A 15,983-nucleotide genomic window follows, 5' to 3' on the forward strand; every position below is an offset into this window, starting at 1 on the left:
TTTCCTTTTATTAATAATTTGCTAAGTGTTTTTTTAAAGTCATCGATTACTGAAAAGTTTATTGAATATTTTTGTGTATCTACTGAAGAGTCACATGACTTTTCTCTTTTAATCTTTAGTGTAGTGTATTACATAAATACATTTCAAAGACACCATCCTTGTTTTCCGGGGATAAAAATCTACCCTTTGTAATGTGATATTTGCCAGTATTTTATTAAGATCTTTAAAATCTATTTTCATGATTAAAATTTCTGTTTTCCATACTAATCTTGTTTGATTCTAGCAACAGTATTAAAATACTGATTTATTCAGAATTCTTTGTCTACCATCTGAAATAATTTATATAGAGTAGGGATTATCTTTTCCTCTAAGGGTGGGAAAAAAAAATCTATAAAACCATTAGCTTGATTTCCAGGCCCTTCAAGCAAAGAACCTGGCTGAAATTCCTCATTTCCTGTGGGATACTTTCAGTCTTTTTTACCACCTAGCAAAGTCTACTACTATCTGACACTCAGCAGGCTATTGGCTTCAGGCCTGTAATTTCTGCTATTGGCCTTGTTTTTGGACCCTGGCTATGTCTTTTTAAGGATTCCACCTGACCAGATATTCCTTGAAACTCTTATTATCATAATCTTTTTTTTTTTTTTGGGGAGAGGGACTTTTCTAGTTCAGGGAAAGGGGAAAATAGAACCAGGAATAAGACAAATGAACCATCTGCCCTTGGCCTTACCCGCTGCACCATGCATGTATGTATGGGCACATATGCAATGTATGTGGGTATATGTACATATTAATAACTTGATTTTATTGATAAAGGACACTAAATACTAATTATCATTCTTTTTCCCCAGCACCACCCTGTATAATTATTTTCCTTGAATATAATCTGAAATAAGGTAGGCGTGAAATACCCTTAGAAGTAAAACCTTACTATACAAAAACTCCTTAAAGGAAGAGGCAGAATCTTATTCGATCTTGTCTTATCTGTCTGTACATAGGGACATTTCATGAACATTTGGTATATTCAGTAAAATTTGGAAGAACTAAACACAGCTAGTACTAATTCTGTCAGAACTCCTTTTCCAGGAAAACTCGTAACAAGTATAATGTGAGAATGGCAAAAAGAAATTTCATATATTTAAAATTCTCTGACCAGAGATAATGGCAAAAACACAATAGGGTATACAAAGCACTTGATTTTAATGTACCTATGGGAAATTTATAGAAATCTGGAGGAAATGGGAATTTATAACCATGTTATGAGAAATAACATTTAACTATTTCTTTTGAAAATGCCAAATCTATAAGGAAGGTAAACAATTATTTACAATACAATTATTAAACTGTCTTGAGAATGTTTAAAGGTAAAGGCTAATAGTGACCTCATACTCATTATATCCTATATTTTAGAGAAAGTACTTAATAATACATTTATAATTTCATATAATTGTCAAATAAATTAAACAGTTCATAATGGAAAGAAATACAAAATTTCAACTTACCTATTGATTCAATCTGGAAATCAAAGGTGAGCTCTGATGATAATTTTCTACTAGATTTTAATCTTCCTTGGAGATTTACTATTTTTATACAACCTAGAGAAATACAAGTCACTCAGAAACGAAGGTAAAAGGTATCTTCTTAAAATAAGATGTTCATAAATAAAATTTAACTTACAGTCCAAACATACAAGAATGGTATCTCTCTCCAGTTGGGTTACATGAGTAACATTTGTCTGTGGGGTATCTATGAAAAAAAGAAGGCCTGATAAAGTCACAGAAAACTGAAGTAGTTACAGCAGAGCAATTATAAAAAAAAAAAAAGAAAGAATTCTGAGGACTGCTACATTTGAAATGGATATACATCTTTTCTATTAAATGTAGAGTTACTAAACTGGGTTATTTGGGTTCTAATGCTGGTGTCTCAACCTAGTAAATGTCAGTTCCTGGTATCATTTTTATTTATACTTGAAATCAGGAGACTAATTTCCTAAAGGTTGGCTATGACTAGTTCATAAGTTTAAATAGAAGGCTTGGAGCTGTGCTCTTTATATCATTATATGCCTAGTATATGCAAAAAGTATGTACTGAAAGAATGAATCTGAGTGTCAAATTATTTGTATACATATAAGTTTTAAAAGCATTTTAGAAGCAGAAAATGCTACCTAAATGCAAAGAAGTATTATTATTTTTTATTGGTTGTTCAAAACATTACAAAGCTCTTGACATATCATATTTCATACATTTGATTCAAGTGGGTTTTGAACTCCCAATTTTACCCCAAATACAGATTGCAGAATCACATCGGTTACACATCCACATTTTTACATAATGCCCTATTAGTAACTGTTGTATTCTGCTACCTTTCCTATCCTCTACTATCTCCCCTCCCCTCCCCTCCCATCTTCTCTCTCTACCCCATCTACTGTAATTCATTTCTCTCCTTTGTTTATTTTCCCATTCCCCTCACAACCTCTTATATGTAATTTTGTATAACCATGCGGGTCTCCCTCCATTACCATGCAATTTCCCTTTTATCTCCCTTTCCCTCCCACCTCATGTATCTGTTTAATGTTAATCTTTTCTTCCTTCTCTTCCTCCCTGCTTTGTTCTTAGTTGCTCTCATTATATCAAAGAAGACATTTGGTATTTGTTTTTTAGGGATTGGCTAAGACCTTAAAAGAGCGTACTACAGGGATACTGCTACATCAATGTTCATAGCAGCACAATTCACAAGAAGTATTATTTTAATTACAATCATTTATCAAAGTTCCTACAAAGTAAAAATGTTTAAATGACTTGGTTTTCCATGAAGCAAAGACGAATACTGTATATCCAAAGCTTTGTGTGTATATCAAAACTGAATAGCTCAGGGTATGAGTGTCTGTTCCCAGTTTCACATTCCCTGAAAGCATGGGTATGACAGGAAAGACAGCCTACCCTGCTTGTTTTCTGCTTCCCATTGTACTTAGTATTAGGATGTCTAAGCACTGTTGTATTTTGAACTTGGTTACTGCTATAACTAATCAAGGTTAGGAGGATATGGCAAAGCCCTCCTGTAAGTCAGGCTAACTAGATCTCTGTAGCTCTTAAGGAAAACAACAACAACAACAAAAAATAAACTGCTGAAAATTAAGAATCTGAACATGTCTATACCATCTACTTTGGCAGAAGGCAGCCAGACTATCAACACTAGTTAGAAAGCCAGGAAAATGAAGTTTTACTAATTGCTTACAACAATCAGTCCCGAAATACTGAAACTATCTTTAAAAAACACTGATGCCTGGCTACCACCCTCAAGATATTCTGATTTAATTGGAAGTGTGTGACTTGAGGTATCAGAAGTTTTAAGTTTCCCAGGTAAACCTACCATGCAGTAGGGTTTGGAACCACTAATATGTACAATGGTGGTTCTGGGGACTGAACCAGGAGCCTCATGCATACTAGACAGGCACTCTATCACCGAGCTCCACCCTTAGCCCCATCATATTTTTATCTGATGTAAAACCATAGTCATTCCCTCTATCTTATAATTTCAAACAGAGAGATGAGTTATATTTGCCATATTTAACTTTTAATGAAATAAATTTATTAAGGCAAAACCAAGTAATCAAAAGACCCTTGGAAAGAAGCTACCCAAAGCTATATAAAATTCTTCTGTCAGAAAATAAGGCCTTCAGGGTAAAGAGCATTTTGTTTACTTTTATGTTTTCCAATTTATCAGCGACCAAAATTTGTTTTATACAATTTTCAATGAGACAAGGGCAACAATCAGTGTAATTCATGATATTTGTACAAATACCAAAATAAGTATATTGAAATTGTTCATTTGTGGATAAAGCAAAATATACAAATTAAATAAACCTAATGATTGATGATGAGAAGAAAAAAAAAGATAATAAGGCCTTAATCCAACAATGAGAAAGAAAGGATTTAAAAGTAAAATTCTTGAGAGAACTAAGACATTAACCGAAATTCAGTGACAACAACATATTTATCAGAGATACTTCCTTTCTGTTATATAGGGAAGGGGAGACTTGGAAAGGAGGTGTACCAGCTGTCCGAAAGGCAAGATGAGTGGTTAAGGAAGAATGCAGAAGAGAATTTGGGGAGCCAAGGACAAGTCTCATAATGTTGCCAAAGGTTGTCATGCTTTCCTTGAAGAGCTATATTTCAAGTTTAATGTGTTAAAGGAACCATGTATTATGTCTAGGCTTTTGTGTTTTGTTTGTTTGTTTTGCAGTGCTGGGGATCAAACCCAGGGTCTCTGCATCTGAGCTGTATCCTTAGCTCCTATTTTTTCTTTTTATTAATAATCTTCCAGTCTTTCAATAAACTCCTGCCAAATCAATATTTTACTGGCAAATTACTTCCTTAACGTTTCCCTTAGTAGCCAAAGACTGTGACAAACAGCCCTTGTAAGACCTTTAAAAATTGCCGTCTGAAGTGGCCAATGTCTACTGTATAGCAAAACATTCTACTGTATTTTTAAAGGAAAAAAAAAAAAAAAGCAAAATAGGTTTCATGACAAATAGGATGTTTTAAAAACAAAGGTAAGATATTTAAAGGTCATCATTTTCAAGTGAGAGAGTTCAATCCAATTTACCATAACACTCAAGTTTTACTTATTAACTGTTATTTTGTCATAGCTCAATGTGGAAGTTTTAAACTACCATCAATTTTCTATAAAAAGTTTACTACTTGGAGATAATATTTGCTAAAATAGTAGGGTATGTAGTGATAAAGGAAAGTTCTGCTATGTGACTTGGCAATGTAAATCAATATTTAAGAAAACAAATTACATGAGAGAATTATTTTCCAATACCTTCAACAAATACTTTGGAAGTGGCTGTTTAGACTATATGAAGAAACAAACTAACCTTAAAATATTCTAAGGGCTGGGGATTAGTACAGTGATAGAGCACTTGCCTAGCATGTGTGAGGTCCTGGGTTCAACCCCCAGCACTGAAAAAAATAAAGTATAATACTTAGAAAGATATCAGGATAAAACGGATTCAATATGAAGTACAATCTAAACTTAAAGTATTCTAAAATGTCACTTTTGTTTTCTTAAAAATCAGATTTTCTATTAGCCTGAGATTTGTCTATGTGTAGTTCTTAAAGTATAGTCCCCATATTACTAGCACCACCTGGGAATTTATAGAAACACCAGGCCTACTGGATGAAAACTTTGAGGGGGCGGGGCAATAGTATGCTTTAACAAGTTTCCTGGTGTTTCTGATGCAAGCTCAAGTTTGGGAATTACAGATATGTACTAAATACTCACTTGTTCACTAATATCAATATTCCTGGTAAAGTGATGGAATGTGATTCAAAAGGTAAAATCACCTGATGCTTTTTGGGAAGGCAGGGCAACTGAAGTTCTATAATTTGCAAATTTTCAAGTGCATACCACTTACAATTACATTAAATACTTTTAGATTCTCTAAATTATAAAAATATTTTTTGCTTTTTTTTTTTTTGCGGTCTGGGGATTGAACCTAGGGGCCTGATGCATGCCATGCAAGTACTCTACCACTGAGCTATATACCCGGCCCAAGTTACAAAAACGTGAAATGTTCAAGTTTTGTTTTAAATGTTTCCTATATTAATAAGCTTTCATAAAGATTAATCTTTATGTTTGTAAGCAGCATCAAACAACTAAATACATTTAAGATTCTTTAATAATAAATGTGAAAATAGGAATGCAAGTGTTAAAATATTAAAACATTTGAGCATACATGAACTTGTGCTTTGATATTTAATTGGTAATATTAATGAGCTATTTCTAAGTAAAATTAGTTTGGTGCCTAAGCCCAGGGCCTCATGCATGTTAACACATCTGTTCTGAGCTATACCCCTAGCTTACAAATGTGTCCTTAATGGTTACCTATACATAGTGTCCTTGAGAGAAACTGCTATTTACAATGTCCTGGTTTATGTCATACATTTCTTAAACGTTGCAAGATGACCCTGGCATATACCTCATTTTATAGTAAGAGATGTATTGCTGTAAAATTGTTTAATATACACTAATTCAGGCTCTTAAGCATCAGATCCTTACCATATTCATTTCTAATTAAAAAAGCGTATGTGCTTTCAACATACATATGCTTTGCCAATCAAATTATTAGCTATTTTAAAGCAACTTTTCTTCCAGTTTACTTATATAGTTATTTAAGACCAGCTTTATATGCAGTTTTGCTTAATGCAAAACATAGCAAATTTATTACTTATAAAACCAGCACATTCTTTAGCCTTAAAAATTCCATAAAAATTGCAAACCTGATTCTGTGAACCATGAAGAGGTAGAATTTGGATTGACAGTCTCAAATCGAACCACCTGGTTGAAGTCTCGCCCTCTACTGACACCAACACAGACTAACGGGTACTCCTGCTCAGGGACCACCAGCATCTCAAACATCCTGAGTGGGCATGGGATAGGGAAATCGATATGCTAGAGACAGAAACAAAAAACAGAAAAGAAAAACAAAAACCAAATAATCATATGAGAACATTAAGTTTTTAGGTTTACAAAAACATATAAAAAAGCTTTCTACTATAAAGATTGCTTCTTGTCACAGAAATACAGGGTATTAAGAAAAATTATGAAATATCTTTAAATGCAACTAATTTTAATTTTATATACCTCCAAAATTATTTTTATATTGTTACAAAGAGAATGAACAAATTCACATTTTGGAGATTTAGAAAAATAGAGAACACTTAACTTCAGTAATCATCAAGGAATAAAACCACAATGAGACACTACATATACCCACCAGAATGGCTAAAATTAAAAAGAATGACAATAACAAGCATAGAGGAGTTAATAAATGCTTATACACTGATGGTGAGAGAATAGATTGGTCCAGTCATGCTGGTTAATTACATTATTTACCAATGTTGAAGATATGCATCCTTTATGATGCAACAATTACTCCTAAGTATATCTTCTAGAGAGAAAGGGTATGTGTGCACAAAAAATAGGCAAAAATATGTTCATAGCAACACTTAAGAAAAACAAAAATGGGAAATAACCCAAATGCCAATCAACAGTAGAATGGATTAAAATTATGGCATATTCACACACTGGAAAATTACAGATCAATGAAAATGAACAATCTATTGCTATATCCAACAACTACATAAATATAATGTTACACAAAAGAAGCCAGACATAAATGAATATATACTTTCTGATTCCACTTTCATATTGTTGAAAATAAGGTAAAATTAGTTTTAATGTTTATGGATACACTTATCTATGTATATAAAGAGAAAGAAAAGCAACAACTTGCTAGGTTTCCTTTCGGGGGAACTACTTAGAAAACATGGAGTGGCATAGGGAATGATGAGGTGGCTCTTCCCAAAAAAGGTGATTGAAAAAAAATTGGTCTTACACATACTTTATTAAGTTCATTCTAACATATTTTATATTTTTGTTTCTCTTATAAATGGGCTATATTTTCTAAATGGTTATAACTAGTATTTAACAAAGTTACTGGATACGATTTATTTTTTAACCTGGCAACTCATAATTTCTGAAGAAAATAAAAATGTGAAGCAGGGCTGCCTTAACTAATAGTTTTAGAGTGCTGGGAGACATGACACGGTCCTGATGGCTGGAATAGGCAGCTCTGTGTGCACCTGCTCTTCCGTATGGCCCTTTCTTCCCCTGCTGCCAGCTGCTTCCACCCTGTGACTACCAACTCCTAAATCGCCTCTCTAGGAGCTTTCCCATTACCTGGGGCACATGCTTTGAATATCTGTCATACATTTAATGAGGTAAAACAACTGAAATAATTTGCTTTGAAATATGATTAAGAACAATACAGCAGAAAGAAAATAATGCTTGTGTCTTTAATTTTTTTCTTGGCATGTAAGAAAGCCCAACAGATTTTGACTACTTCTATTTAGCTTCCAATAACAGCTAAGCAATGTCTATAAATCACTAACAGAAGGGGATTTCTTTCTCAAGGGTTTAAATCATGGTGCTCTTGGTGACTGACAGCAGACCTTACATCTTATTCTCTCTCTTTTTTTCCCCCTCTTAGCACTATGCCTAGTTTATAGTAAGTACATAATGTTTGCTGTGTGTATCTTTTATTCTTAACTTTAATTTATGATAAAAACATGCCTAAATTAAGCAAAATTTGTTAGAAATGTCACTAAGAGGACGAATATAGGAAGCACAAATTTCTTTTAAAACAAATCTTGATAAAGAGTCCAGTATAGAAACATCATAAAAACTAGTTAAAGTAATGTCAAATATAATAATAAAATATACATTATAAAAATCTTAAAGCCAGAGAGGCACAGAAAGTGAAGTTAAAATTAAGTGAGGCAGGCCAGGCCCCATAGCTCAGTGAGTTGAAGGAAAGAGGAAATGTGAGCAGTCTTGAAGGAGACCTGCAGGTGAACTGCAGTGAGAGTCCACTATCTCAGAATTCGCACCATAGGCCTCCACAGTCAGATCAGGCCAAGCTCCTTGGTATCATCGTTGGGAAAAGAGAAGACAATGGATGGGTTATTTTTAAGCTTTTAATGTCTTCAAAGTATATATTCCCTCCTGCATACTCTTGATATCCAAAATACCTTTAACGGAGAAAAGAGCTTTCATTATATGAGGATAAATGCCTTAACCTATCAGATAATATAAATTCACTTGAGCTAAGGTTTAATCAGTCCATCAGTATATAATATGATGAAACCTTTTCATTTTGAAAGAGGTTAGGAATGAAAGACACAGGAAAAACTTATCTCTAGTAGACTAAGGAAGAAAAGGAAGGACGATAGGACTACAGAAAAATCAAACTGTGTAGACTTTACCATTCCACCTAAGATAAAGTGTCCATGTGCCAAATACGTAAGAACAAAGAGAAGCTGAGAAAAGCAATTTTTGCCATAAATGGGATGTATTCAGTAGCTCTGCTATTAGAAAACTTATAAGGCTATTTCCCCTTAGCTTTTAGTTTAAAGAATTTTTGCTTCTGTGAATTTATTTGTGAAATTACTACACAATAGGTTTTACCTTCTTGAAACTATTTTATCCATCACTTTAGCCCCAGTCGGGCTTGAGGTTAATATTGATGTGAAAACTAAAAATAGATTTCTTAGTCACTTGTAAGATTTTAAGTAACAAAAAGTAAACTAAATATTCTAGTTTGGTATTATAAAAATCTAGGGAGAATCCTACTCTATTGAAGAATCAAATGCTCATGAAAGAGGACCATTTAATCCATACTCAACAGCAAAGAAAACAATTTTAACAAATTCATTTGATATTTCTTTGCTGTAATTGAGCCTGTACTTTATACATTTTAAAAGTTAGTTTTTCCTCAAAATATGTTATAGCTGAGTAACAGTAAACATTTTAATGGTATTCATTAATCTAGAGGAAACTTAAGCAAAAAACCCCAAGCAAAAACTCAAAAAACATCCATGAGAAGAGCTGGGCAAATTAATGAGTAGGTATTAAAACAATTTTGTTAGGTAACCAAAACAAATCATTTTCCCCTCATCAAGGTCATCCCTATCCTCTCAAGTCAAACACTAAGCTGAGTGTTATTTCCCTGCTGTGATGGAGTAGGTCAAAACATTTTACTGATCTTTTAGCATCCTGTTTTGACATCAAACTATCTATGCACATTAAGATACTCTACTTCTAGCTCCCTATTACCAAACCCAAACTATAGTGTCTTTCAGAACTTTCATCAAGCCTAGTTCCTTAAAACTTGGCAAGTTTTTACCACCTGTCACATAATCCAAAATCATTAAAATAATTTGAGAATAAACAGAAAAGTTTAACAATTAAGCTTTCAAGCTAAGAATGTCTTAGGTTGACTTTCATGCTTACCTTAATTAACATAAATTTCTGCATTGGTTCAACCCATTCTAATAGAACAATGCTAGTCTGAAGTGCCCCGCATAGGTATTTATGGCCTGTGTAAGGATTTCTCACTGTCAAGGCAAAAAAGCAGACGTGAGTTCTCTTATAAAATAAAGTCCTTATATTATTAGTTTCAAAAAGTAAAAATAAATCAAAAGCTGGTTGTTTGTTTAATTTTAATTGGACAACAGGGCAAAAAAGAAATACTGTTTCAGGTAATAGCAAGAAATGCTCTCATGACTTACAAGATTTTTTTGGTTTGTACAAATGCAATAGCTAGTCATACAGCTGGGATCTGGAAGAACTTTAGATCTATGGCAGCAGGGAAGTTAACTGAGGTGGCAATATTCTGATGGGTCAAATTAATTTGGGAAGGTGTTAAATGGACAGGACATACATACTCAGGTGGTTCATAGAGTGCTTTTGGTAGTAATGTTCAGAGGCAATGGTGTTTTGGTTCTAAAAACAAAACACTTGTTGCTGGGCATAGTTGTGCATGTCTGTAATCCTAGCTACTTGGTAGGTCCTAAGTTCGAGGACAGACTGCACAAAATAAAATAAAAAGACTGGGAATGTATGTAGCTCAGTGGTAAAGTGCCCCTGAGTTCAATCCCCAGTACATACATACATGCATACATACAAACATATGGAGAAACAAAAAGAAAGGAAGAAGGAAAGGAAGAAAGGAAGGAAGGAAGGAAGGAAGGAAGGAAGGAAGGAAGGAAGGAAGGAAGGAAGCAGCTGACTATTCCTTCCTTTTCTATTAAACTCTTAAGGTCACTAGAAAACATTATAGATATTAATCAAAAGTTTTTTAAAAAAAATCTTATTTCTTTTCAAAAATTTGAGATAGGGTCTCACTAAGTTTCCCAGGTTGGCCTTGAACTTGTGATCCTCACGCCTCAGCCACCTCCATATTAGCTGTGTGGACCCCATTCTCAGCTTCATCAAATTTTATAGTACAAGTTTATAAATAATAAAACTGAATTTCTTCATATTTTGGATTTTTCTTCTACTTAAGATATAAAGTAAATGTATTTGAAATAAAAAAATTAAAAACTATAAAGAGGGCAGCCAGGTACAAGTGGTACATGCCTATAATCTCAAGAGACTTGGGAGGCTAAAGCAGGAGTATTGCAAATTCAAGGTCTTAGCAGTTTTAGCAGAACCCCTGTCTCAAAATAAAAAGGGCTGATATGGTTCATGGTAGAGTGCCCCTGGGCTCAATCCCCAGTGCTGCCAAAACAAAATACAAACCAAAAACAAAAGCAAAAAAAAAAAAAAAAAAGAAAGAAAGGCCCTCTCCAATCATTCACAGTGAAATTCTTTTGAGGCCTTGCCTAAAGACCGTCTTCTTCAGCTGGCCCATGTTAGAGTTCTTTCTGCATTATACTCAGTGGTGCAGTGACTTATGTGCTTGCTTGTCTTTTCTTTTATAGTATTAGTAACTTAAGGGAAGGAAGTCACTTTTTGTTTTTGTTGCATGTAAACAGGAAAATAGTTGTTAGGGGGTAGGGTAGGAATTTAGTCTAGAGGTATGTGAACAGGGAAGCTACAATCTTCACATGACAAGCACAAGTTTCCACATACTAAAGTCATGTGGCTCAATGAATGGAAGGATGCCTTGGGTAGTACTGTTTTATATTGGACTTTAAAAAACTGAGTCTCAAGAAGATTTCTTAGCCACTCTGCAAAACAGGAGAGCTACATGGTACTGGACGCTTTACTTACCAACACAACACTTCTGACACCACTTGGTTTCAGGGATTTTTGCTGATACAGCAAATTTCCTGAATGTAAATGAAAATGAGTATATAATAACATGTAGGCAAACTTAATATATCATAAATGTGCTGTTACAGATCAGTGAAGAGGGCTAGAGATGTAGCTCATTGAAAAAAATGCTTGCATAGCATGTGTAAGGCTCTGGGTTCAATTCACAATACTATAAAAACCAAACCAACTAACCAATCATGAAACAAAAAAGATCAATGAAGAAAGAGTGAGTTAAGAAACGAGTGCTGACAAAACATTTACTAAAAATAAGACTATTGTGGGTTCATTTCCCATGTCCCCCAACCAATTTCAAATGGAATAAGGACTTAACTGTTCTTTAAAAGTCTGTAAAAGTATTTAGAAAATAGAGTAATATGACTTTGGGATTTCCTATAAAACTGCAAAAATAATAAATCCTGTAAAAATAAGGAGTAACACTTTAAACTCCATATATAGCTACTATAGTTCACCAAAGGAAGCTCATAACAACTCTAAATAATCATGTATATATTCAATTAAATTTTATATAAATAACCTATTTTAAGGAGAAAGAAAACCATGCAAATATTTTTATTTGATTTTGATTTTTAAAATATTTTGTGCTCCAAGTAGTGAATTAGTTCTACTATAAACTTAGCAATTGAGAAACACAGATTGTTAAGTTACTTTAAGGTTTTGTTTTACATCATTTGTTTTACAAAAATCTTGTTAAGGGTGTCTATATTAAAAAGTTTGTGTAAAATTCATTTGATACTAGTCTTAGAAACCTTTTAGTCAACAAATGAGGAATAACTATTATAACAAAAGGAAAAGCATAGCATAATTTAAAATTCCTGAAAGTACAAATTGAAACCCTTCAACTTCTAAGTAATTATCTTCAGACATCAAAACATCTATTCAATAAATTATTTTTATTCTAGGTTTAGAAACTGTATATTGAAAAAATTAATTTTGTACATGTAAACACAAATATATCAAAAGCAAAGGCAAGTGTGTAGGGGAAGGGGAAACATTGGGGAATGACACTGACCAAATTATATTGTTATATATTGTGTGCATGTACGAATATGTAACAACAAATTCCACTATTATGTATAGCTATAATGCACTAAGAAAAAAAATGTTGCGGTGGGGGAAGCAAAGGCAATACATGTGATGTAAAATGATAGGAAATAAATTAGTTTTAACTTTGCAGAAAAGACAGATTAAAAATTCAGAGAGGGGCTGGGGTTGTGGCTCAGCAGTAGAGCGCTCACCTAGCATGTGCAAGGCTCTGGGTTTGATCCTCAGCAACACATAAAAATAAATAAGTAAGGGCTGGGTTTGTAGCTCAGTGGTACAGAGCTTGCCTTGCATGCATGAAGCCTTGGGTTCGGACCCCAGCATCACGTAAAAATAATAAACAGATAAAAATAAAGATATAAAAATAAATAAATAAATAAAATAAAGGTGTTCTGTCTAACTACAACTGAAAAAAAATATATATACTTATAAAAAATTCAGAAACAAATATTTAATATAACTGGAAAGTGAAAGTAGAATAATTTTACAGCTACAGTATGATAAATAAGTCCTTGTTAAAATGTATATCTTATGATTTTTTCCTTACACATAATTTCTATTAATCCCAACTGAATTCTCTTTTATTTTCTCTCCTATAAGTACACACTACAATGAATTATTAGTGTATTTCTCCTAATAATGAAAATATAATTAAATATACAGTTACCTTGGCAGTATTCTATCAGGGAGTTTGTGTGCTGGAATAGCAACAGGTAACTTTTGCATTTGTCTTGCATAATCAAAAAGCCCTGGTAAATTATGGGAATAAAGCTGAGAAGCTTTACCTGTAAAGGAAATAAATACAATATAAGAGCTAATAATAAGCTATAACATAACTGTAAGATGTAGAGAAACTAAAAGACTTACCAGATATTGATAGCAAGCAATTGTTCATCACATACAACCATGTACACCTTCGAGGGAATAGCTGATAAAAAAAAACGTAGAAAAAAGTTTACAAAGAATATATATAACCATGTAAACATGTACACATTAACCAGTCAGCTGTCCTATCGATAGGCTCATTATTTAAAAAGTCAAATACTTTTAATAGAAATTCATTTTATAAGTATTTAAAACAAGATAATATACCAGCATAAATATTTACGTGGGACAAAAAATTTGCAATATAATTTCAGTCTAAACATTTCATATTTGAAAATGTTTTATTCCCTGCATAAAAGAATGAGTGCTCTCTATAGCCCCCAAACTATGCAGGGAATAAAACATTTTCAAATATGAGCTATTCCTTCACTTTGGTTCTGGTGTTGAATAATTAACTCTTCTGGGTACTCCCCTTAAAATGTATTTACCTAGGCATATGCATATATTTGGGAGATACAGAAAAAAGGATCATGGTGGGTGTAGTGGAACACAGAGTATGGAAATAGAATGGAAGAGGAAAAAGGTGGAGAAGGGATATGATGAAAACTTATAAATCATACAGGACATACACACGCATACACGCACACATATGGAATTTCTTACTGAAATCTAATATGTAAGAGCAGAGAAGCACTCTGGAAGCTTGAAAATGGCTTGTATTAAGGGCAAAGAAAAAGGAATCAATACACTTCAAAGGGAGAAAATAGATACTCTCATGGAATCATTTCATTGTGAATATCAGTGATTTTCAAAGTGGTCTTTGGATCATCAGCCTGAGCATCAGTTGGGCACATGCTAGAAATGCTGGTTCTCAGACTTCACCCCACACCTACTGAAGCAGAAGTTCTGAAGGTGGGCCCAGAAATATGTTTTAACAAGAACGTCTTGGCAATTCTGATGAAAACAGGCTATATAGCCTCTGATATATGTATTGAGGCATCCTGAGTTAACAAGCGTGATAGCTTAGGTTTGTTCTGGCAATTCCTACAGGTTATTCCAAGATAAGACTGGGAAGAGGACAGGGAACAGGAATTAAGAGAAGAATAATGAAATGTATCAAGGCCTCTAAGGATATTACTTTATGACCCTGAATAGCTAATAGAGAAAAACAATAATAAAAGGAGAGGCAATGACATACTCCAGACCACAGAGCAGTATATTTTACCATAGTGGCATGAAGCTGATTTTTATTTAATTCAGTGTTGAAGTGGGTTTATTTTCATACAAACACGTACTTAAGTATTTCTTTAGTATCAAATCTATGGATTTTTATGAGACTATATGTTTCTAAATATAAGTTGGTTTGCTTATTAAATACAAGGATATATGAAACATCAGGACATGACACAAATTTCATTCATATTATCAACACAGGTAATAATGGAAAGGTTTTTATAAACAGTTTTATTCAAGTGTTAGATTTCATATTGGATTTTTGTTTTTAGCCCAAATTTCAAAAACTCTAAACTTTTTATAGCTCTTTAATGCCTACTTCCTTTAGCAAGGTAGCTCTGGGTGAACTATCTATTTAATAAAAAAATTATCAAGGGCAGATTCAAGACTTGGCCTAGATCCATAAATGTGTTTTCTCCATGACACTGTGACCTTGGGTAATTTACTCAGTTTCTGGTGTCTCAGTGTTTTTATCTGTAAAATGGAGCACCTATATCTCACAAGGCTATTCCTGGTAATACACTAAGAAGAGTGTCTGTTACACAGTGAGTACTCAAGAAATGTTAGTTTTAAGTAGTAAAAGCAGAAAAAAAAAAAATTTAAAATCAGGATCCTATTTTGCTTCATTTTCTCACTTTGTAGTATCATCCCCAAGCTAGAAGACTTATACAACCCAGTTTATTTCCCCCAGAGTATAGAGAAAGTCAACCTAATAATCAATTTCACAATAAGATGAAAAAACTCAGGATTTTACATATTCTCATTCTCTACTCTCAAAGGCGTCCCCTGAAAGGAAAAAAAAGTCTCACCTTGAAGGGCAATGTTTAGCTCAGAAAATTTCAAATGCTAAAGCAATTAAGAAAAGAAGTTATTGTAGACTGGGGCTGGATAGGATTGATGTGTGCTTTCATCTGGGTGTCTTAAATTAGGTGATAAATGTTCTACATGTTACCAATAATTTTGATTATCACTTTATAGTCAATAACAATATTACCACCTTTGAATTACTTATCTACTAATTACTACAAATAACAGAATCCATTTCTTCTCTTTCCCATGGTTCTTATGTACTTTTTAACAAGTTCATTGTATAACAATTCCAGATTAAAAGATTCACAGTACATCATATAGTTTAGGACCCTTTTAGAAAATTTGCTTTAAAAAAAATGTGACAAAAGATGGAAATGCTTTGTAAT

General features: G+C 33.2%; 1 protein-coding gene across 6 annotated transcripts in view; it reads right to left on the reverse strand.

The window, feature by feature from the left end:
• Map4k3 (mitogen-activated protein kinase kinase kinase kinase 3) overlaps positions 1 to 15,983 on the reverse strand; it is a 188,025-nt gene that overhangs the window by 8,800 nt on the left and 163,242 nt on the right. For 4 of the 6 annotated variants that reach the window (XR_011704329.1, XM_071601519.1, XM_071601518.1 and 1 more), the window contains 8 exons: positions 13,597 to 13,657; positions 13,397 to 13,514; positions 11,623 to 11,681; positions 9,859 to 9,962; positions 6,285 to 6,456; positions 4,929 to 4,964; positions 1,678 to 1,746; positions 1,503 to 1,595 (listed from right to left, as the gene is read on the reverse strand). Coding sequence is in view for 5 of the 6 variants with exons in the window: in XM_071601519.1 (XP_071457620.1) it covers positions 1,503 to 1,595; positions 1,678 to 1,746; positions 4,929 to 4,964; positions 6,285 to 6,456; positions 9,859 to 9,962; positions 11,623 to 11,681; positions 13,397 to 13,514; positions 13,597 to 13,657 (712 nt within the window). In the remaining variant the exon portion in view is untranslated. The remainder of the gene's footprint in view (positions 1 to 1,502; positions 1,596 to 1,677; positions 1,747 to 4,928; positions 4,965 to 6,284; positions 6,457 to 9,858; positions 9,963 to 11,622; positions 11,682 to 13,396; positions 13,515 to 13,596; positions 13,658 to 15,983) is intronic. The other 2 variants (XM_027934388.3, XM_027934385.2) reach the window with 1 other exon arrangement.

Source organism: Marmota flaviventris, chromosome 14 (genome assembly GCF_047511675.1).
Source record: "Marmota flaviventris isolate mMarFla1 chromosome 14, mMarFla1.hap1, whole genome shotgun sequence".
NCBI classification, from domain to species: domain Eukaryota; kingdom Metazoa; phylum Chordata; class Mammalia; order Rodentia; family Sciuridae; genus Marmota; species Marmota flaviventris.